At 37.2% G+C, this 24,788-nt stretch overlaps 2 protein-coding genes and 1 long non-coding RNA gene across 3 annotated transcripts; 2 read left to right on the plus strand and 1 right to left on the minus strand.

Moving 5' to 3' along the window:
* The first annotated feature begins 1,608 nt into the window (after positions 1-1,608).
* Positions 1,609-6,268, plus strand: LOC130550535 (uncharacterized). Its single transcript, XR_008962442.1, has 3 exons — positions 1,609-1,973; positions 2,125-2,163; positions 5,183-6,268. It is a non-coding gene; the product is annotated as an uncharacterized LOC130550535 (long non-coding RNA).
* Positions 6,269-8,110: 1,842 nt separating this feature from the next.
* LOC130550529 (hepatic and glial cell adhesion molecule-like) lies at positions 8,111-13,598 on the plus strand. The gene is made up of 7 exons (XM_057328022.1): positions 8,111-8,215; positions 9,648-9,837; positions 10,301-10,606; positions 10,824-11,105; positions 11,199-11,324; positions 12,806-12,882; positions 13,256-13,598. The coding sequence occupies exons 1-7, from the start codon at positions 8,111-8,113 to the stop codon at positions 13,304-13,306; spliced, it is 1,137 nt and encodes a 378-aa protein (XP_057184005.1). The 3' UTR covers positions 13,307-13,598.
* A 732-nt stretch (positions 13,599-14,330) lies between these two features.
* On the minus strand, positions 14,331-23,397 carry LOC130550532 (carcinoembryonic antigen-related cell adhesion molecule 3-like). The gene is made up of 5 exons (XM_057328026.1): positions 23,303-23,397; positions 22,894-23,199; positions 22,073-22,369; positions 21,837-21,895; positions 14,331-14,418 (listed from the first exon to the last, which is right to left on the minus strand). Exons 1-5 carry the CDS (start codon positions 23,346-23,348, stop codon positions 14,350-14,352), a joined length of 777 nt encoding a protein of 258 aa, XP_057184009.1. The 5' UTR covers positions 23,349-23,397; the 3' UTR covers positions 14,331-14,349.
* Between the last annotated feature and the right edge of the window lie 1,391 nt (positions 23,398-24,788).

Consider the following 24,788-nt stretch of genomic DNA (forward strand, 5'->3'; position numbering starts at 1 on the left):
ATGTTTTCTGTGTGTTTCTGACAGTATATCATCACATTGACTCGTGTTTTCTGTGTGTTTCTGACAGTATATCATCACATTGACTCGTGTTTTCTGTGTGTTTCTGACAGTATATCAATCACATTGACTCATGTTTTTCTGTGTGTTCTTGACAGTTATCTCACATTGACTCGTGTTTTTCTGTGTGTTTTCTGACAGTATATCATCACATTGACTCATGTTTTCTGTGTGTTTTCTGACAGTATATCATCACATTGACTCATGTTTCTGTGTGTTTCTGACAGTATATCATCACATTGACTCGTGTTTTCTGTGTGTTTCTGACAGTATATCATCACATTGACTCGTGTTTTCTGTGTGTTTCTGACAGTATATCATCACATTGACTCTTTTCTGTGTGTTTCTGACAGTATATCATCACATTGACTCTGTTTCTGTGTGTTTCTGACAGTATATCATCACATTGACTCGTGTTTTCTGTGTGTTTCTGACAGTATATCATCACATTGACTCGTGTTTTCTGTGTGTTTCTGACAGTATATCATCACATTGATCATGTCTTCTGTGTGTTTCTGACAGTATATCATCACATTGAACTCTGTTTCTGTGTGTTTCTGACAGTATATCATCACATGACTCTGTTTCTGTGTGTTTCTGACAGTATATCATCACATTGACTCGTGTTTTCTGTGTGTTTCTGACAGTATATCATCACATTGACTCGTGTTTTCTGTGTGTTTCTGACAGTATATCATCACATTGACTCGTGTTTTCTGTGTGTTTCTGACAGTATATATCACATTGACTCGATGTTTTCTGTGTGTTTCTGACAGTATATCATCACATTGACTCGTGTTTTCTGTGTGTTTCTGACAGTATATCATCACATTGACTCGTGTTTTCTGTGTGTTTCTGACAGTATATCATCACATTGACTCGTGTTTTCTGTGTGTTTCTGACAGTATATCATCACATTGACTCGTGTTTTCTGTGTGTTTCTGACAGTATATCATCACATTGACTCGTGTTTTCTGTGTGTTTCTGACAGTATATCATCACATTGACTCGTGTTTTCTGTGTGTTTCTGACAGTATATCATCACATTGACTCGTGTTTTCTGTGTGTTTCTGACAGTATATCATCACATTGACTCGTGTTTTCTGTGTGTTTCTGACAGTATATCATCACATTGACTCGTGTTTTCTGTGTGTTTCTGACAGTATATCATCACATTGACTCGTGTTTTCTGTGTGTTTCTGACAGTATATATCACATTGACTCGTGTTTTCTGTGTGTTTCTGAAGTATACATCAATTGACTCGTGTTTCTGTGTGTTTCTGACAGTATATCATCACATTGACTCGTGTTTTCTGTGTGTTTCTGACAGTATATCATCACATTGACTCGTGTTTTCTGTGTGTTTCTGACAGTATATCATCACATTGACTCGTGTTTTCTGTGTGTTTCTGACAGTATATCATCACATTGACTCGTGTTTTCTGTGTGTTTCTGACAGTATATCATCACATTGACTCGTGTTTTCTGTGTGTTTCTGACAGTATATCATCACATTGACTCATGTTTTCTGTGTGTTTGTAAGGAAAAGGCATCCCAGTCATTACAGTGAACACAAACTAGACACATTTAATTCATTAAAAGCTCATTTTTTCACTTTTATTGTGTGTTTAATTGATCAGAGTAGGTAGTAAATGCATAATTCTCTCCATTAGTTGATAAAGTGAGTTGAGTCTGATATTCACACGGTTAATAAATCAAGTCTTGTTTATTATTGTAGTGCTTCACAATAAACGGCTTCATTTCAATGTGTGATGATATAAACTCAAGTGATTCTAGAGCTGACTGAAGACATGACTGTGTGTTCACACTAACACATGTTCACTTGTTCATATGTTTCATGTGTGTGTGATTCTTTACAGATTTTCGTCCTCCAAATCAGATCAAGAAGAACTCAGGTGAGATTCTGTACAGCTGTGAATTTCTGACTCACAAAATCTGTTTGAATTGGGTTTGTTTGCTCTTCAACTCTTCTCTTAAAAGTGACATTTGGCAGCTGATCTGTGATAACTAATAAATTTCTAATGAACTGAATGTTTGTTCAAACAGACACTGGTGATGGAACAGAACTGAACAAACAGAGATCAGGTAACAAATCACAATTTATATTCCATTTCATAATGAAAAACTGTGTTTTGAAGCATTTACAGTGAGATTTCAGTCCTGAAGTTTCTGTAAACAATGAAAACTGTTCTGTTAGACTTAAGCGTGTGTTCAAAACTGTCCTGAGTAGTTTAAATGATTTATAATTGAGTTATTTAAAGGGTTCATTTTATAATGTGAAAGCAAATGTGTCATTATGTTGACTTGACAGAGCCAACATACTTGTTCTTGTATCTAAGCTTATTATTATTAGTGATACTTTGAAAAAGCATAACTATTGTTATTCGAACATACATACTTATAATTATTCTTGTTCCGCCAAAAGTTTGGCACGCTACTTGTCCCGCAGCTTTTGACGTAGACCCATGAATGAATACATCACATCGACGGGCCTATTCGGGAATGGTGTGCTATGACTTTTATAAGCGATCGGGTGGAGGGGGTGCGATGGGGGGCGAAAAACCACCCGAAAAATCCCAATGACTTAACATTGCGCCCAACTTTGACGGGTCGTAGCTCCGAGTGAGGATATCGTAGAAACATGAAAATAATACACGATTTGAAGGGGTGTAAGTTGTACCCCTGGGGTATGAGAGCCTCCCAAAATGTCCCAATCACAGGAAGCATGCCCATATAAGGCGTAAAACGTCCCGTGTTGAATGTCTTGTAAGCAGTACAACCACTTAGAGACAAGGGGGTGGGCTCATTTGACTCAGGCTACCAATCAGTGTCCCAGGATTATCATGAAGCTTCGAAGCCACGCCCATAGCAACCAAACAGGTTAGCCTAGCAACTGTTTAGCAAAACCTATATCTCTGCATCAGGACATCGTAGAGACATGGGGGTTGGTTCGTTTTACTTGTGGCTTGGAGCATTATCAATTGGCAGATGCTAAGCCACGCCCATAGCAACCAAACAGGTTAGCCTAGCAACCGTTTAGCAAAACCTATATCTCTTTATCAGAACATCGTAGAGACACAGGAGTTGGTTCGTTTCACTCATAGCTTAGAGCAGTGGTCACCAACCCTGTTCCTGGAGATCGACCGTCCTGCAGACTGCAGCTCCAACCCTGCTTCAGCACACCTGTCTGTAATTATCAAGCAAACCTGAACACTAGGGCTGTGCGATTTGGGGAAAATATCTAATTGCGATATTTTTGACAGACATTGCGATTGCGATTTGATTTGCGATTTTAACTTTTCTAATTCAAGCTTCAGCTCAATATTGTTGTGTGGAGCACAGTATGGGTATAGTTACCCTGCTGAAAGAAAACAAAAAAAATGTTTCCATTAAAACCATTACAAAATTCATTTTTGTAGTGTGTTTAGGGCATTATTCAAATAGGGCTTACTGTTGTTCAATTGGTTCCCAACTTCCAGATTACATCACACCAATAGAATCCAAATACCAGTGTACACTATTAGTGACATAGACATAGTTACATAGGCTGATTTATTATTTTTTAAGTATGTGGGATTTTTTAAAACAAGTAGAAAATGTGCTGAATGTTTAATTTCATCCAAGTGAAATTAGCAAAACAGTTAGATAGAATTTACATTTGTTTGAAACGCGGAGCTAGGCGTGAGTTGACACAGGGTGCGCGCGTGCGTCAAGCCTCGTCCTTATTGCCAGATGCCCGTGTGGAGCCGGACTCAAGTACTATAAACGTCATTACGAAACAGGCTGTGTGTGCGCGTCAAGTTTAAACGACTCGTCCGCGAGATGCGGGAGACGCGCGAGTATGAAACAGGCTATGTGTGCGCGTCAAGTTTAAACGACTCGTCCGCGAGATGCGGGAGACGCGCGAGTATGAAACAGGCTATGTGTGCGCGTCAAGTTTAAACGGCTCGTCCGCGAGATGCGGGAGACGCGCAACGCAGGGCAGAGACGTGCGAGTATGACACAGGCTGTGTGTGCGGTCTTATGAATTGGACGGTTCTTTAATATTTATTTGCTTAAATATCATCGATCTGACTCTGCAGATGCCATAATAACACACACTCTCTCCTGCCTTGTGTATGTTTGTTTTTTTAATGACGGACGTTTATGCAGTTGGCTAGGTCAGTGCTGATTAGGCATAACGGAGGTGCGCTCACTCAGTTGGTTAGCAAGAATGCTACTCAAAGCGGGCTTGGAACAGACGCGTTTGCTATTTTTCACATCTCTACCACATTGCGCAGCCTCTTGCGATTAGCAAATCGCAACGTCTCACATCACGATTGCGATTCAATTTTGATTAATCGTTCAGCCCTACTGAACACCTTGATTAGATAGTTCAGGTGTGTTTGATTGGGGTTAGAGCTGAAATCTTCAGGACGGTCGATCTCCAGGAGCAGGGTTGGTGACCACTGGCTTAGAGCATCATCAATTGGCATATACCAAGCCACGCCCATAGCAACCAAACAGGTTAGCCTAGCAACCATTTAGCAAAACCTATATCTCTGCATCAGAACATCATAGAGACACAGGGGTTGGTTCGTTTCACTCATAGTTTAGAGTATTATCAATTGCAGATTCCAAGCCACGCCCATGTGTCGTTATAATCATGCTAGTAACATGCTAATCATGCTAACAACATACTAAGCCCGGTTTTAACACACTGGGGTCACATTATTTTTTCCATCATGTTAGAAAAAGTTTAACAATAAAACCTTTCAAACTATTTCAAACTCTTCAGGACAGGCTTTGTCAAGCAACATAAAGTTTGTACTCGAACTTTACTATCTAGTTTAATTTGTAACATATTTATTTTAGTATACTTTCAAACATTTATATTTAGCAGTCCGAGTCTGTTTAATCTGCTCACATCTTTCACATGAATGAATGAATGTTGATTTGTGCACTTCAGTGGAGTGAATGACAATTATTGAAAAATGTAGAGATATAATTTACATTCACCTAGAAAATAAATCGATGTATAACTATATTGCTGATACTTGGTTTAATGATATTATAAATGTAATTTCTATGGCAAATTGTTGACATTTCATCTCTTTTCTGACAGATTCAGCAGGAACTAATGGAAATGAATCAACAACTGTTGTGATGCCTTGACTGAATGAAGCAGAATATGTTTGATCAGCTGATAGATGCTCAACGTTACATCATCAACATCTACAGTAACAAAACTGTTTTACTACCTCATGATCCGTCCTCTTTAAAAGATCAACTCATGTGTGCTGTTGAGCTCAAGTGATAAAAGCTTTTAAAGCTAAAGTTACACGGTTTTGATAGACAACATAAACTTTCATTTATTTGTCGTTGACATTGATCAATGATCAGAATCTGTTTATCTTTTTATATTTCATGTCTGTTACTCACTGCATAGCATGTTATCACTTTGACTCTCATGTGTTTGATATTGTGTGATTATAGACAGTATTGATTTAATATCTGATGATGATGAAATATCAGATAAACCTGGAGAACATCTTCAGTCTTTCTTTAACCCGTCTCTAATCTGCTTTATACACTTTTATATAACAACTAACACCAAAAACAAGTTCATGTTGATGACAATCTGTGTTTATCATGTGAAGAAGATTCTAGAAAATACACGTGAGAAACATCTTGACCATCAAGTGTTAGATTGTGATGTCTGTTCTGTTTTTATTGTTAAAGATTATTTTAGTCTTTCATTTACAGTATCATTTGATTCAATATGTGCCTATATTGTGTTTTTGTAACTCAACTGTTTTTTGCTTAAGAAAATCTGTTCTCTGATCAGATCTGAATTCAGACTCTCAGTACAGATATAAAAAAACTTCATGAAGCACTTGACTGAATAACTCCTACCTTATTGCTCTTGAAAGAATAGCTTTGTACAAAAGCAAAAAATGTGACACAGTTATAATTGTGTTGTGTTCTGCTTTGAATGAATCTCATGTTTATTTGACTGCTGATATCAGCTAAATGAAAACAGTATTGATAAGTGTTTGCGTCTGATCATTTCTGTCCTCTGGTGGATACACTGATCATTTAGTAATGGCTGTTTTAACAGTAAACACATGCTAGTTTTGTTTAACATGCTTCAATGTGTTTAACTATATACACAATGTATGTCATTATTAATAAACAAATAAAACGTCAATTAAAATGTGTGGATTTTTGTGTTTGCTGATAAATGTGTGACTTGTGATTTCGGTTGGAAATCTGATAAGAGAGCAGAACTACAGATTTTATAAATGACATACACAACACATCCACCCCTTATGAATGTTCTGAATATATTTTTTAAAGTTAATTCACTGATTTTCACAAGGGTTTAATAATTATGGAAACCCAGGAATAAAACCATACATATACTAAACTCAGAATAAAAAAAGTGTCAAGAGTTCAAACATTTCAATGTTCAAACATTTTGGATGAAAGTCTGTTAAATGAATAAAAGTAAATTGACTATAAACCTATTCTCAACCATATATCTTTATCATCCATTTTTTACAAGTAGTTTCAATTAAGTCATACATTTCAGTATTTAAAATCTTTCATTTCAGTATTATGGATAACAGTTGAGTATTGTATACTGAAATCTATCATTTACAGTGATAAACACACATTCATTTTATGCTCTTATTAATGTCATAATTACATAAAACTTGTGTCACATATACTAGGTCTTTTGAACAATCACTTTGTCTTCTGTTTTTCCTCCTTTATAGGTCTTTATAGGCCTTTGCATAAACTGTCTGTTACATGATTAAATGTGTATAACATCAAGTTTTGTGTTTGTTTCCATACACCCCTGTTGTTATTTTGTGTATTATTCAGCATCATGTTGCAAGAAAATAAAAACCAGTCTGACGACATGTTCTGTTTGCTAGTACATCACAATATAATGTGTTTCTGCATCTCATTAGTTTAAATGTCTTACATGTTACGTCACTAGGGGGCGCTCTAGAGAAAAGTCCCCAGAAGAAGGTCACTTAGATTATTTGTTTCTCAAGTGAATTTGTTTCAAAACGTGTTACCTCTTTATTTTGCAAAATTAAAATATGTGTTTTAAATGCACGATAAGCCTGAACATGTTGCCTTTTCAAAAAGTACACTGTATAGGTGGAACAGGCTAGTACTAGAATAAAATAAATGTTAGAGCTGTCTAAACTAAAAACAACTTGCAGTTGCACGCCTTAAACGGAGTGTCTATTTGCACTTAGTACAAATAGACTTTTTGTTCTAGCTCCGCCCACCAATATGTGATTGGAATAGAGAAAGTAGCGGGTTCAAACCAAACGCGAATTAAGCGTTTTGCGCGAGTAAATAACATACAAAGTTAATGCAAAGACGCGTATAGGTGCGAACTCGTGGCAGCAGTGCGAATGATGCGAATCGGTCGGCGCGATTGCCGCGAACGTGCGTCGATCTCATCTTCCGCGAAGGTTGAAAATGTTTGTCTGATTGCGTGACTCACGCGAAAATAACGAACTTTTCCTGCTAGTCATAAAGAGCGTGGAAAGCGATTGTTCGCGTTTGGTGTGAACCCAGCATAAGTCAAATAGCGACTCCAGTCGCGAAGTCTGTATAGTTTGGCATGGGAGTCTGGGGTTTAAGTCACCTCTTGCTGAAAACGTTTTTAATGTTTTAAAAATGTTTAATGCACAACAATACCGAGCTGTAAATAGTAACGTTATCTGCCACTATTTATAAGTAAATAGCATCTAACTACTTAATCCAAAGAAAATACACATATTTCTGGTTGGTGTAAATAACATTTCGCTAAGAAATGCTGCTATTTTCCCTTAGTGTAAACACAACCTACTACTATTTAAACTTAGTGTAAATAGTATCTATTAGTGCAAATAGCCGCTGCCGTAAAATTATTATAAAACAAAAACTGATTTATTTAGAACATTTTAATAAAGTTAGAAATTATTTTCAGTGTGTTTCCATGTTTAACTACTAGATGGAGCTACAGACGTCTGCATGAGGAGACATGCTTAACCACGGAGCTTATCCACCTGAGAACATGACCAAAACTACAAACCTACAAAGTGTCTTTATCAGAGATGGGGGCAAGTCACACATGTTCAAGTCTCAAGTAAGTCTCAAGTCCCTACAATCAAGTCTCAAGCCACAGTGCAAACAAACCAAGCAAGTCAAGTCAAGTCTAGCTAAAGATCAAGTCAAATCGAGTCAAGTCACAGTACCAAACAGAATAAAATCATATTTTATTTACCACAACTTATTTTTTCCTCAGAAATTAACTTCATTATACATTTAAAATAATAATATTTTAAATACAACACTTTGAATATAAAGTATGAAATGATTATTTTAATTATTAAGCTAGCAGGTTAGCAAATGACTGTTTTAATGAGTGAGTCACAGAAGCGTTCATTTAACTCATTCGTTTAAAACAGTCGATTCATCCATGAACAAGCAAGAATGGGTCACTGAATCACTCAATCGATTCGTGCAGTAAAAGTTTTTATTGTGTTGCGTTTTCCTGTAACCTATCTGTACTGAACTGTTGGCAGCCGCGTTGCTATTCTTGAAATATGATTGTTACTTAATACGCCCTAAATAAACTAACGAGGTCAAATGTCTATTACAGCCATTTTGCTTATATATCTAGGATTTCGGATGCAAGAGAAACATCACAAATTGATAAAACACTGCAGTCACTGCGGTACAATTCCTTATTATTTTCCGTGCGTCAAGAGTGACACAATAAAATACTTTTGAGAGGCTAACGCCATCGAATTTATGTTTGACATCGCGAATTACAAACATGCGATTAATAACTTATAATTACTTTAATTTAATGACAGACTTAATATAAATTTAGAGACAAATAATATAAAAACCAATGCTGTTTCCACATTCTCAGATTTTAGTCGAATAACAGTTAACAGTTACATACCTTTTCTTTTTGAAGTGTCGATATCCCGCCTTTGTAAATGCATACAGCAAATCTTCTTAGTCAATATTGTCAGTGTCGAAGTGTTTATATCGAAAAGAAAACGTCTTGGGAGATTCCTTTGCTCTCTAAATTTGGCGCGCTGTGTTTGTGTGCTCGTGCAGCGTCATGAAACGTGCACTCGCGCAGACTCAGATCATTGGTTCCGCTCCGTGTCTTGCGTTATGTTTACCAATGTTGCAATGTATATTTAAAAGAATTAATTACAGTTGTTATAAAGTAAAGTCTTGCCAAGTCATGAAGTTCAAGTCAAGTCACGAGTCACTGGATCCCAAGTCAAGTCGAGTCGAGTCATTTTCTTTCTTTAGTCAAGCGAGTCACAAGTCCTTAAATTTGCGACTCGAGTCAAGTCATGTGACTCGAGTCCCCATCTCTGGTCTTTATACACTGTAAAATGTTAAAGCTAGAATTTACAAATATTATATAGCCTAATTTAAGCCTACATTTTGACTCTAAGAAGCTTTACACATAGGGCCCCAGATGTCCGAATGTGTCATTTCCCTCTTTCAGTGATTGTGTATCATTGTGCTGTTCACTGCACTGACGGCAGGGGGCGGTGTGTTCACTGAAGGACTTCATTCACTTCTTAAACCACTACAGAGCATCACTTCCCTCTTCATCTCATCTCATCAGAGTTTCAAGAGTGTCTGGACCAGTGTTTGTCAGAACTGTTTATCTGAAACATCTGGAGAAAATGTTCCTAGTGATTTTCCTCTGTTTGTGCTCGTGGAGTCTGGAGGGTAAGTGATGTGTGATTTTATCACTTCACTTCATCGAACGCTTTAATGGCTGGATTGATTTCATATGTGTTGTCAAAGTCACAGAATAAATCAATATGATGTTGATCTGCATGTAGTTTCAGTTTCAGTGAATCTCTTTAATCATCTCAAACATCCACTAAAAACTTATATAGTCAAATCTGTCAAGTGTGAAATCTAAGTTCAGTTAGTTCTGTCTGGCTCTGTACTGTGTATCTCCTACGAACTTTATTCCTATAATAACTACAATTAAACATTTTTTATTTAAAGCTGCGTTCCTAAAAGTGATCATTTAGTATTTATTAAAATAACAGCTTTTTACTCCAGATAAAGAACTCGAGTTTGTTCAAGTCTTTACAGTTTATTCTCATGTTGATGAAAAGAAGCTGTACTGTGAATGAATTTAAAGGGATGCTTATGTCATTTCTCTCTGTGTATGTTTCAGGTGTGTTTGGTTCCGAGTCTGTGATGGAGGGAGATTCTGTCCTTCTGTCTGTGAATATCACTGAAGCACAGAGACGTGATGGAATCATGTGGACATACGGTCCTCACACAATTCCTCTAGCTAAACTCAATGCTGAGAATAATAAAACATATAATGGCCCTGATGGGAGATTCAAAGACAGACTGAAGCTGAGCGAGAGCGGATCTCTCATCATCACAGACATCAGAATCAAACACTCTGGACTTTATTATATCTCCACAACCACCCAAGAGACGCCACTCAAGATATTCAACATTACTGTCTATAGTGAGTACACGATCTATATATATTCATCCTGTCACATTATTTCATTAATGAGCTCATAATTATTCACAATATTGTGGAATGAAAGATGACTTTCATCTCACTTTTCATATTCACTCTCATGTATTTCTATTTTTCTTTCATTCCATAAACGGAATGAGCTGAAAAATACAGCCGTCCTCTCCTTAATTCTTTTCATTTCCTGATTGATTTTTTTCAGCTCGTCTGCCTGTTCCTGTCATCACCAATTCTTCATCTTTAGAAGGATCATCCGGCTCAAAATGTGTGTTGTTGTGTTCAGTAATGGATGTGTCACATGTGAGTCTCTCCTGGTACAAAGGAAAGAGTTTATTGTCCAGCATCAGTGTGTCTGAACACAGAGACATCATCAACATCTCTCTTCATCTGGAGTGTCTGGATGATTCTTACACATGTGTGCTGAACAATCCCATCACAAACCAGACTCAACATCTCACTTCTGATGACTGTCAGCCATGTCCAGGTATGACCACTGAGATATTAATGTTTAATTTTGATCTGATCTGAGATTAGACGGTAAGATTCAGATACAGTAATGTCTCTTTATTCATTAAAGAACGAAGCCCTCATCACATTTCAGATTATATAATCCCTCTCTCTGGTGCCGCTGGATCTCTGACCATTGTAACTGTACTTCTGATCTTCTGCGTCTGCAGGAAAAACAGAAAAACAAATCAAGATGGTAAGTGTGAACTACAGCCAAAACACATCGCATGATGTAACAATAATGTGATTTTGTGAAGAAGACTAGTTCACCTTCAAAATGAACATTCTGTCATCATTTACTCGCCCTCTTGCCATGTCAAACCTGCATGACTTTCTTTCTTCCGCAGAACACAAAAGAAGAGATTTTGAAGGATGTTGGCAACAGCCCCCCATTCACTTGCATTGGTTTCATGTCCATACAATAGAAGTGAATGGGGGCTGTGCTGTTCTGTCACCGACATTCTTCAAAATATCTTCTGTTGTGTTCTGCAGAAGAAAGAAAGTCATACAGGTTTGACATGACAAGAGGGTAAACCAGTGTTGGGTGTAACTAGTTACTTAGCAATTAGTTACTGTAATTAAATTACTTTCCCCTTGAAAATGTAAAGTAAGGGATTACTCTTATTTTTTCTGTAATTTAATTACAGTTACTTCTGATGTAATTGAACTAAATACTGTGAAATATATTCAATACTGGAAATGACATTAAAATGATAAGTCTAACTTTAATATATATATATATATGCTTTAATATATCCTTCTTGCATTTGTATACTGTAACAAAGCTCAATAAAACGGAAGGAAGGAGGCGGGAACCGGCGAACATTTAAACAAACTTTAATCAAAATAACAAAACAATGAACAGCAGTAAAACAGGCCGGCAGCCCCTCACGGACGACTGCCGGCCACACAAACATAAACAAAACTTAGCATGTCCGGGCCCGGCCCTCTCTCGTCGGCAGTCCCGTCGCTCGTCCTCTTATGCTCCCTAGCTCCCCCGTGAGGCATGCGGGACCGGTGCGCGTACAGCTGATACTCGTTATCACTCACGCCATCGGCCCCGCCTTCCTGCCCTACGGCTCTCGTCCCGCCTTCCTCGCTACATATACGTTGGTCAGTTAAAAATAATAATTTATGTAGTTATTTATTATTTATTTGAATGAATTAAATAAGCCGTTTCATGCCTATCCATTCTTATCAAGGTTGATGTAGGATATAGAAAGTAATTAGTAATAAGTGAAGTGAAAGTGACTTATGGTGACCCATACCAGAAATGTGACCTCTGCATTTAACCCATCCAGAGAGTAGTGAACACACGCACAGCAAGTGGTGAACACACGTACACCCGGAGCAGTGGGCAGCTATCACTGCAGCGCCCGGGGAGCAAGTAGGGGTCAGGTGCCTTGATCAAGGGCAACTCAGTCGTTACCCGCCGGCCCTGGGAATCGAACCGGCAACCTTCTGGTCACGACTCTCTAACCATTAGGCCACGACTGCCACTAATAAGTAATTAAATACTTCTTGGAGAGAGCAATTGTACAGTAATCTAATTACACTATTAAATATGTAATTGGTAACTAGTAATTAATTACTTTTTCAGAGTAACTTACCCAACACTGGTGTAAACGATGACAGAATTTTCATTTTGAAGGTGAACTTTAACACTTGTTCTCACAGCTGAAACAGATCAGGCGGGTGAACAGGAGATCACTTATGCAGATACAACATTCTGTAAAAGAGCAGGGCAAAAACCGGTAAGATTGTGTGTGTGTGTAATGTGTGTGCGCTTCATGATCCATCACAAGCACAACAACAACGCAGGAGATGTTTAAAAAACTTGCAGGAGTGTGATGGTAATCAAAGCAGTCAAAGCTGCTGAGACAAACTCACAGTATATTAATATGAATATTTAATAATTATATTATTGCCCCTGTGACATATCGCTTTGTTTCCTAAAATTCTCTGTAAGTCGCTTTGGATAAATGATTAAATGTAAATGTAAAATGTATAATACAACATTTAGTATTTTATAATTTGATGGCAGTAGATCAGAACTGTAGATAAATGCTCACTGTTATTGACATATAATGATGTTTAAACATGTGTGTGTGTATTTCTCTCTGTCAGAGATGGGCAGTGGAGGATGATGTGGTGTATGCAGGAGTCATGAGAACATGATGCACTGGACGCTGCACTTACTCCGGTGTAAATCACAACACTTTTACTCACATTTAACATTCCACAGTTTGTTTTTCTGTATTTCATACATTGAGATATTAGCATTTATAATATGATTCCCTGTTTATACATGATGATGGTCAGGCAACGAAGAGTGCCAGCTGTTCTAAAGTGACAATAATACGACATAAATGTTCATTACAGAGACTAAAAACATCCTTCTTTTACTGAACTTCTTTAGCTCGTTCATATCAATGACATCACAGATACTGTACAATAAATTCAATCTAAATGACTCTAAACACAAAAGTATTTACCAAAACAATACAGATATTTGATTGAATAAATAATACATGTGACTTGGATACAAATGGTAAAAGCACCGAAGGAGAGGATGAAACATAAAACTATATTTATTTAAAGAGTACACAATCTATATATATTCATCCTGTCACATTATTTCATTAATGAGCTCATAATTATTCACAATATTGTGGAATGAAAGATGACTTTCACATGATTCTCACTTTTCATATTCACTCTCATGTTTTTCTATTTTTCTTTCATTCCATAAACGGAATGAGCTGAAAAATACAGCCGTCCTCTCCTTAATTCTTTTCATTTCCTGATTGATTTTTTTCAGCTCGTCTGCCTGTTCCTGTCATCACCAATTCTTCATCTTTAGAAGGATCATCCGGCTCAAAATGTGTGTTGTTGTGTTCAGTAATGGATGTGTCACATGTGAGTCTCTCCTGGTACAAAGGAAAGAGTTTATTGTCCAGCATCAGTGTGTCTGAACACAGAGACATCATCAACATCTCTCTTCATCTGGAGTGTCTGGATGATTCTTACACATGTGTGCTGAACAATCCCATCACAAACCAGACTCAACATCTCACTTCTGATGACTGTCAGCCATGTCCAGGTATGACCACTGAGATATTAATGTTTAATTTTGATCTGATCTGAGATTAGACGGTAAGATTCAGATACAGTAATGTCTCTTTATTCATTAAAGAACGAAGCCCTCATCACATTTCAGATTATATAATCCCTCTCTCTGGTGCCGCTGGATCTCTGACCATTGTAACTGTACTTCTGATCTTCTGCGTCTGCAGGAAAAACAGAAAAACAAATCAAGATGGTAAGTGTGAACTACAGCCAAAACACATCGCATGATGTAACAATAATGTGATTTTGTGAAGAAGACTAGTTCACCTTCAAAATGAACATTCTGTCATCATTTACTCGCCCTCTTGCCATGTCAAACCTGCATGACTTTCTTTCTTCCGCAGAACACAAAAGAAGAGATTTTGAAGGATGTTGGCAACAGCCCCCCATTCACTTGCATTGGTTTCATGTCCATACAATAGAAGTGAATGGGGGCTGTGCTGTTCTGTCACCGACATTCTTCAAAATATCTTCTGTTGTGTTCTGCAGAAGAAAGAAAGTCATACAGGTTTGACATGACAAGAGGGTAAACCAGTGTTGGGTGTAACTAGTTACTTAGCAATTAGTTACTGTAATTAAATTACTTTCCCCTTGAAAATGTAAAGTAAGGGATTACTCTTATTTTTTCTGTAATTTAATTACAGTTACTTCTGATGTAATTGAACTAAATACTGTGAAATATATTCAATACTGGAAATGACATTAAAATGATAAGTCTAACTTTAATATATATATATATATGCTTTAATATATCCTTCTTGCATTTGTATACTGTAACAAAGCTCAATAAAACGGAAGGAAGGAGGCGGGAACCGGCGAACATTTAAACAAACTTTAATCAAAATAACAAAACAATGAACAGCAGTAAAACAGGCCGGCAGCCCCTCACGGACGACTGCCGGCCACACAAACATAAACAAAACTTAGCATGTCCGGGCCCGGCCCTCTCTCGTCGGCAGTCCCGTCGCTCGTCCTCTTATGCTCCCGAGCTCCCCCGTGAGGCATGCGGGACCGGTGCGCGTACAGCTGATACTCGTTATCACTCACGCCATCGGCCCCGCCTTCCTGCCCCACGGCTCTCGTCCCGCCTTCCTCGCTACATATACGTTGGTCAGTTAAAAATAATAATTTATGTAGTTATTTATTATTTATTTGAATGAATTAAATAAGCCGTTTCATGCCTATCCATTCTTATCAAGGTTGATGTAGGATATAGAAAGTAATTAGTAATAAGTGAAGTGAAAGTGACTTATGGTGACCCATACCAGAAATGTGACCTCTGCATTTAACCCATCCAGAGAGTAGTGAACACACGCACAGCAAGTGGTGAACACACGTACACCCGGAGCAGTGGGCAGCTATCACTGCAGCGCCCGGGGAGCAAGTAGGGGTCAGGTGCCTTGATCAAGGGCAACTCAGTCGTTACCCGCCGGCCCTGGGAATCGAACCGGCAACCTTCTGGTCACGACTCTCTAACCATTAGGCCACGACTGCCACTAATAAGTAATTAAATACTTCTTGGAGAGAGCAATTGTACAGTAATCTAATTACACTATTAAATATGTAATTGGTAACTAGTAATTAATTACTTTTTCAGAGTAACTTACCCAACACTGGTGTAAACGATGACAGAATTTTCATTTTGAAGGTGAACTTTAACACTTGTTCTCACAGCTGAAACAGATCAGGCGGGTGAACAGGAGATCACTTATGCAGATACAACATTCTGTAAAAGAGCAGGGCAAAAACCGGTAAGATTGTGTGTGTGTGTAATGTGTGTGCGCTTCATGATCCATCACAAGCACAACAACAACGCAGGAGATGTTTAAAAAACTTGCAGGAGTGCGATGGTAATCAAAGCAGTCAAAGCTGCTGAGACAAACTCACAGTATATAAATATGAATATTTAATAATTATATTATTGCCCCTGTGACATATCGCTTTGTTTCCTAAAATTCTCTGTAAGTCGCTTTGGATAAATGATTAAATGTAAAATGTATAATACAACATTTAGTATTTTATAATTTCATGGCAGTAGATCAGAACTGTAGATAAATGCTCACTATTATTGATATATAATGATGTTTAAACACGTGTGTGTGTATTTCTCTCTGTCAGAGATGGGCAGTGGAGGATGATGTGGTGTATGCAGGAGTCATGAGAACATGATGCACTGGACGCTGCACTTACTCCGGTGTAAATCACAACACTTTTACTCACATTTAACATTCCACAGTTTGTTTTTCTGTATTTCATACATTGAGATATTAGCATTTATAATATGATTCCCTGTTTATACATGATGATGGTCAGGCAACGAAGAGTGCCAGCTGTTCTAAAGTGACAATAACACGACATAAATGTTCATTACAGAGACTAAAAACATCCTTCTTTTACTGAACTTCTTTAGCTCGTTCATATCAATGACATCACAGATACTGTACAATAAATTCAATCTAAATGACTCTAAACACAAAAGTATTTACCAAAACAATACAGATATTTGATTGAATAAATAATACATGTGACTTGGATACAAATGGTAAAAGCACCGAAGGAGAGGATGAAACATAAAACTATATTTATTTAAATGTAAAAATGTAACACAATATTTAATCACATCACAGCTGTGGGGTGTTTCTGTTGAAGGAAAGAGAACATAAAATATAAAATAGTTCTTTTCTTTTTTCCAGGTCTTTATAGATCTCTGTCACTAACAGAACAAAGTTGCGAAATCATACAAATATAAGTTTTAATAATATTTATTAATCCTATCTTTAAATGATTAATTATTTAGACTTTTATTCATTTTTATTTTGCATTTTTAACATAGTGGACACTGTGCTGTTGAAGTAAGCTTATAATAATGATGTATTATTTGAACCGTTTTTAACTTCTGAAGAAATTTTATTTCTCAACTTATTTCTGTTTTTATTACGGCTTTTGTCAGTTTGTTTGGATGTACGTGTAATATTGATTGAGATGACTTTACAGTGTTCTGTATAAGTGTGTTGAAAATGTAAAAACTGTAGATAACATTTCTGCAGCTGCTGAAAATCACTGTTCTGAACTTCACACAACATTAAACTCATGACGGCACGTAGAGTGTTCGTGGTCACAGTTCAACAGCCAGACACAACACTTACTGGTTAAACGCATTCAACGTGAAATGAAACCTGAAACTGTGAACATGAAACGGACCATTACCACAAACCTGAGTGCAAAAATACATTTGAGAAGTCCCAGATCTTCAGTTGATCTTTATCTCACAACTCTTCATCCTCATGGGTGTGCCTGCCTTGTGTGTCTTCTGTCTTTGTGTTTCTTTTCACGGTTTAAAACAGATTCATGTCTGTGGTTTAGTGGTGACAAACCAACTTCCATCTAAACCACCTGCTGACCGCCAACATCTCCACATAAACCAACCTGGCTGTCAAATATGTTTTCTGTTCTACATATACAAATACACACACACATTTATACTCAACTGGGACCTTCTCATCCTGAAGTCTTGCAGTGGTTGTTTATGGGTGCTCTTCGGTTCTTTCATTAGTGTGGTTGTTTTCTGGCCATGACGAGGAGCAGGTGAGGGAGCGTGGAGAAATCACATCCTTGGGGCAAAAAAGTGGAAAACCAAACTAGGGACCGACGGGAGTGTTACAAATACATTTCAGACATACTGCGTCCGCTATGTTTTATGGTCATGTGACCCGTATGCTCCTTGACCCATGACGTATTAACAACATCCTACATGTGAGCGTTGATAAAAACATCATTTAGATACGATAAATTCATTTATTGGCACTTACATTAAAAACGGACGTCCGCCTTAAAGTTTTCCACTATATTTATTTGATTTACTTTTGAAATTTGACCGTTGCTGAGCTCCCGTGGCATCATGGGATAGAGAAGTGTCCATCCGATCCACACTCACCAATCTCAGCGGAAGCAGTAGACCATCCGGGTATTTCTCGCCTACAGTTTTTTGCATACTGAGGTTTTTGACATACTATTCATGACTCGTACTCATTTTCACCTACTATATAGTATGGAAGAAGGCGATTTCGGACGCAGCCCATGAGTGTACACCCCAAACGAAGACCGCATAAGGGTTAACCACTAGATGGATCTACAGACATCGGAATGACGAGAACGGGTTGTTCACTACAGTGGGAGATTAACTGCTGAGAACGTGACGAAAACTCTAACATGCTGTTATACACTATACAAATGGTGATCTTACAATACAAACAAGTTGTTAATTTAGCTAAATCTTGATTACCTCAGCTTTTCGAGTGAATGAATGTCCATTGGCCGTTTGTTTGATTACAACATTTTCCCCTACTGACGGAAATGGGTACTGACGGACGATCTTTACAAATTAACGAAACAACAAATGAAAGGTCATCATAATAAAATCTATTTTATTAGGCTCGTTTGCTTATTAATTAGTTAGATAGGCCTACTGTTTACTTATTTAGAGAACACGGAACTGACATCCAAGAGCTGTAGCTGATGAGGTGAAAGGTCAGGAATGATTCTAGAGCTGAACACATGTTCTACATGTTGTCTCTAAAAGAGTTCCAGATCCTTAAACAGACACGAGCTCCAGATATTCCTGTAGCCACACACACAGGTATGAGGAACAGAGAGTGGGTAAAGATGAAGCATCCCTCTGAACTTACCCCACCATATGACACTGAATCTTAAGCTCTTATTAATTATTTCAATGTTTCTGTTTTATGTAAGTGTTTCATGTTTATTTTAGGTTTGTTTAACATGTACATGTGACAATGTACATCAAAGTATACTGTAGCTACCAAATCATGCCAAACATCTTACAAATTATTTCAGAAATGAAAACAATTAAAGATACTGAAATGTAAACTTCATTTGGTTGTTTTTATTTTCCTTAAGTTTTCTTTAAGAAAATAAATATGGCTATTTTTAAAGGAAAATTTAATGATTAAATTATCATCTGTAAAATGTCACACAGGCTTGACTCAAATCAGTTATATGGTCCGTTTACTGATTTCTACGACTCTGTTTATTATTTATTTATTTAACAGTATTTCAATGATTTCTGATCTCTGTGTTTCTGATGTATTTTGTTAGTTCAGGCTATGACCCACTGCATTTGCTTTGACACAAACATTAAACTTATCTCATAATGAGAATAATACATTGACATCCAAAGCGACTTACATTGCATTATACTATACATTCGTTTCTGATCGCTGGGATGGAACCCATGACCTTGGTGTTGTTAGCAGCAGAGCTTCAGGAAAGACTTGTGGTGTTATTTCACACGGGCCAGAAAACAACCACATAAAATGAAATGAAGAAGAGCACCCATAACAACCACTGCAATACTTCAGGATGAGATGGTCCCAGTTGAGTATAAATGTGTGTGTGTATTTGTATATGTAGAACAGAAAACATATTTGACAGCCAGGTTGGTTTATGTGGAGATGTTGGCGGTCAGCAGGTGGTTTAGATGGAAGTTGGTTTGTCACCACTAAACCACAGACATGAATCTGTTTTAAACCGTGAAAAGAAACACAAAGACAGAAGACACACAAGGCAGGCACACCCATGATGATGAAGAGTTGTGAGATAAAGATCAACTGAAGATCTGGGACTTCTCAAATGTATTTTTGCACTCAGGTTTGTGGTAATGGTCTGTTTCATGTTCACAGTTTCAGGTTTCATTTCACGTTGAATGCGTTTAACCAGTAAGTGTTGTGTCTGGCTGTTGAACTGTGACCACGAACACTCTACGTGCCGTCATGAGTTTAATGTTGTGTGAAGTTCAGAACAGTGATTTTCAGCAGCTGCAGAAATGTTATCTACAGTTTTTACATTTTCAACACACTTATACAGAACACTGTAAAGTCATCTCAATCAATATTACACGTACATCCAAACAAACTGACAAAAGCCGTAATAAAAACAGAAATAAGTTGAGAAATAAAATTTCTTCAGAAGTTAAAAACGGTTCAAATAATACATCATTATTATAAGCTTACTTCAACAGCACAGTGTCCACTATGTTAAAAATGCAAAATAAAAATGAATAAAAGTCTAAATAATTAATCATTTAAAGATAGGATTAATAAATATTATTAAAACTTATATTTGTATGATTTCGCAACTTTGTTCTGTTAGTGACAGAGATCTATAAAGACCTGGAAAAAAGAAAAGAACTATTTTATATTTTATGTTCTCTTTCCTTCAACAGAAACACCCCACAGCTGTGATGTGATTAAATATTGTGTTACATTTTTACATTTAAATAAATATAGTTTTATGTTTCATCCTCTCCTTCGGTGCTTTTACCATTTGTATCCAAGTCACATGTATTATTTATTCAATCAAATATCTGTATTGTTTTGGTAAATACTTTTGTGTTTAGAGTCATTTAGATTGAATTTATTGTACAGTATCTGTGATGTCATTGATATGAACGAGCTAAAGAAGTTCAGTAAAAGAAGGATGTTTTTAGTCTCTGTAATGAACATTTATGTCGTGTTATTGTCACTTTAGAACAGCAACAACTTGTCTATGGATTCATGCAGATAGCTAATAATGACCCACCTTACTGATATTTTGAATCTTAAAATAAAACTTTCATGTTTCTGTAACAGAGGTGGACATGAGTTCATTATTTTAACTTTCAAGTACATTTTTAAATATATAGTGTTACTTTGGAAATGTTTTGCTTCACTGCATACTACAGCATACATTATACTGTTTACTCCACTAAATGTCATAAATTTTGTAGTTTTAATACTGAAGTACATTCAAATCTAGTATTATACTTTTAAGAGTAGGAAAGTACTAATAGATTTTTAAAACGTACTTAAATACTATATTGAAGGTAAAAATGATGCATTTATGAAATGTAGTGGAGTAAAACATATGATGATATGCTTTATAATGCGAGGTATTTTTTCCCAAAGTAAAAAGACTCCCATAAAGTACAGATTCTTGACAAATGTACTTGAGTAAAAGTAAAAACACTTCAGTACTATATATATCTCTGACCTTTTCTCTAAGCATTTTTCTTTTCAGGTTTAAAATACAGCAGGGTCTAAACTGGCTCCGTACATTAGATAGCAGCATGAATCTTAGATCTCACGGACATGGCACTCACGCAGGCTAGCAATCAAGTCAACGCATCAGAAAATACCTCATATGAACTTTGACCCATGATGTCATTGCCCCCGGCTCGGTCTGACTTGCGGCATTGACTGTGCTTCTTCATTCAGATGAAGCCTGCCCCGCCGGCAGCCATGGCAACGCACCTACGAAAGGCCACCACGCATGCGCAGAACAGAACAGCCAAGAGCATGAACTCAAAACTGCCTGCTGTCAATCTGTGTCATCGACATGTCCTGCATTTTTGGGTAACTTTTTATTTTTTCGAAAGTAAAAAAACTGTTTTGATAGTTTGAGAGCTGAAAGGTTTAGGGGGGCTAAGATGACAGATGGGGGAGCTGAAGCCCACCTAAACAGGGTCTAGAACCGCGCCTGATCTGACGTCATAAACCAGAAAAGCAACAGTAGCCACACCCACCAGAGCAGAGACGACCAATCGGATCACAGCTTCAGTAAAACCACAACAGCAGGAGAATTCTGAGAGATGAAATGAGCAACAATAAAACTAAATTATGGTTCATTATAATCGTTTAAACAGACAATGTTAGTTTCTTTGAGTTTACTCAACTAACTCAAGTTTAAAGAATAAATATTCTTTGGATGTTTTTGTTGTGAACTTTCGAGTAAGATGTGTGTAAATTCAGTGTTAATCACCTGAACATGTGTGACAGAGTTGAGTGACGTGTAGATGTTGTGTGTGGTTTGTGATGGGATTGTTGACCACACATCTGTATGTGTTTGTGTCCTGATATTCCACCTCCAGAGGTAGAGAGAGTCTGATGTTGAGATCAGACACACTGATGCTGGAGTGTACACGGCTTCCATTGTACCAGGAGAGACTCACACGTGTCACATTCATCACCGAACACAACACACAACAATCTGATGATGATGAAGACGATGAAGAGATTTGTGAAGAGACTCTGCTGATGATAGGAACCGGCAGATGAGCTGAAAAATAATTAAGAGTAAATAAACGGACAATAAAGAAAAGGGCTGACGTATTTAACATGTTATTATCTGTTTTATTATGATAATGAATTATTATTTTAAGTAATCGTAAATGTACAGCCACTGAGTTGTAACTGCAAAACAAACCCCAAATTGAACATGAATGTATTTTAATTCTTTCTTTTATTATTGAGCTCACAACGTTTCCTAATATTTTGAGAAGTTCTTTATTTTCACGAATTGTAAGCCATAATAATAGAAATACAAAAATGCTGAAAGTAATTCACTGTACAAGTAATGAACCTAAAATTTATGTTTAAATTAAATTAAATTACAATATTCTCTTTTTTAGATGCACCACTATTATGTTATAAATACATAGACATTTTTTTGCAGTACCCGGATGAATATGTACTGTATGTCATAATGTGAAAGTCATCTTTCATTCCACAATATTGTGAATAATTATGAGCTCATTAATGAAATAATGTGACAGGATGAATATATATAGATTGTGTACTCACTATAGACAGTAATGTTGAATATCTTGAGTGGCGTCTCTTGGCTGGTTGTGTAGATATAATAAAGTCCGGAGTGTTTGATTCTGACGTCTGTGATGATGAGAGATCCGCTCTCGCTCAGCTTCAGTCTGTCTCTGAATCTCCCATCAGGGCCATTATATGTTTTATTATTCTCAGCATTGAGTTTAGCTAGAGGAATTGTGTGAGGACCGTATGTCCACATGATTCCATCACGTCTCTGTGTTTCAGTGATATTCACAGACAGAAGGACAGAATCTCCCTCCATCACAGACTCGGAACCAAACACACCTGAAACATACACAGAGAAATGACATAAGCATCCCTTTAAATTCATTCACATTCACAGCTTCTATTTCGATGAAGTGAAGTGATCAAATCACACATCACTTACCCTCCAGACTCCACGAGCACATACAGAGGAAAATCACTAGGAACATTTTCTCCAGATGTTTCAGATAAACAGTTCTGACAAACACTGGTCCAGACACTCTTGAAACTCTGATGAGATGAGTTGAAGAGGGAAGTGATGCTCTGTAGTGGTTTAAGAAGTGAATGAAGTCCTTCAGTGAACACACCGCCCCCTGCCGTCAGTGCAGTGAACAGCACAATGATACACAATCACTGAAAGAGGGAAATGAGACATTCTGACATCTGGGGCCCTATGTGTAAAGCTTCTTAGAGTCAAAATGTAGGCTTAAGTGTGCCACAATTCTAATGATGACGTCATTTCACTCTTCATAAAGGTTCCTTAGGTCTCAGTCCCTAAATGATTTAGGAGTGTTTGAGAGGTCTCGTAACCAAGAGTAACAAGAAGACAGTACAGACGCATATACCACAAATAAATAATGTGTTGGAAGGATATGATGACAGGGAGTTATGCTATATAATATTAATAATGTAGTAGGCGAATTAAAAAAATTTAAATCCATTTTTAGGGATTTGCAGCTTTGGTCTTTTTTATACAGTACAGCTGCGAGTGCAATATAGACTCATGTGATTTATCAGCTTTATTATTGAAATAAAGTGTTAAAACTCAATTAAAAGTGTGCGAAACCGAGCAAAAAATGCACACATATTTGTAATATTTTTGCACATAATGCAAAGTATTCAGCAAAATGGCTGCCGTCAATAGGAGAAACAAAGGAACCGGGACCAAAACACGCAATTATTTGCTGAAATTAAAAGCAGTTGGACTCGACAGTGATCCTTATGACTTACATAGGAACCAGGTGTCCTTGTACGCTTAAACTATTGATATTTCTTTTGTACCTGATTGCAACACAAAGCAAACCCTTGAGGAAACATTTCTACTCGAGCAAAACATGTTTAGTGGTTTAATAAACTGAATCTTACAAGATTTGCATTGCTCTTCTAAATGTTTATGGTGTTGACGGTCGGTTAATCTTGATCAATTTAATGGGACATGATGGAAATGATCTAATCAGAAGGTGTTGCAAGCAAGTTGGGAAAGAGGGAAGCACATACATTTTTGATTGGGTTTGAGATTGTGAGAGAACTATGTGTGTTTGGAAAGGAGTTTTGTCAGTCTGTAGTATGGCCTATAGCATTCCTATTTGGTTGTTGATACTCCAGAGGTAGATTTTGGAACATAATATGATTCCTAGGTAAAGTCCTGATGATCTTAAACGGCTCTACAGATGATCTTATCAGATTGTCCTGTGGTGTGATGCGTGTTAAGAGTGAATGAACCCGACCGGAAGAACGGGGCGGCTCTGATGTCCTTATGTGCAGAAATCCTGATGTGTGGAGGAAACCCTGAGAACAAACGCACAAGAACTCTGTTGATTGTCATGTGGAACGAAACGATACCCAATCAGAAAGCCATCTGACAGAACAGAAGTATAACAACCGTCACT

This window comes from Triplophysa rosa, unplaced genomic scaffold (assembly GCF_024868665.1).
Source record: "Triplophysa rosa unplaced genomic scaffold, Trosa_1v2 scaffold353_ERROPOS49503+, whole genome shotgun sequence".
Taxonomy (NCBI): Eukaryota; Metazoa; Chordata; class Actinopteri; order Cypriniformes; family Nemacheilidae; genus Triplophysa; species Triplophysa rosa.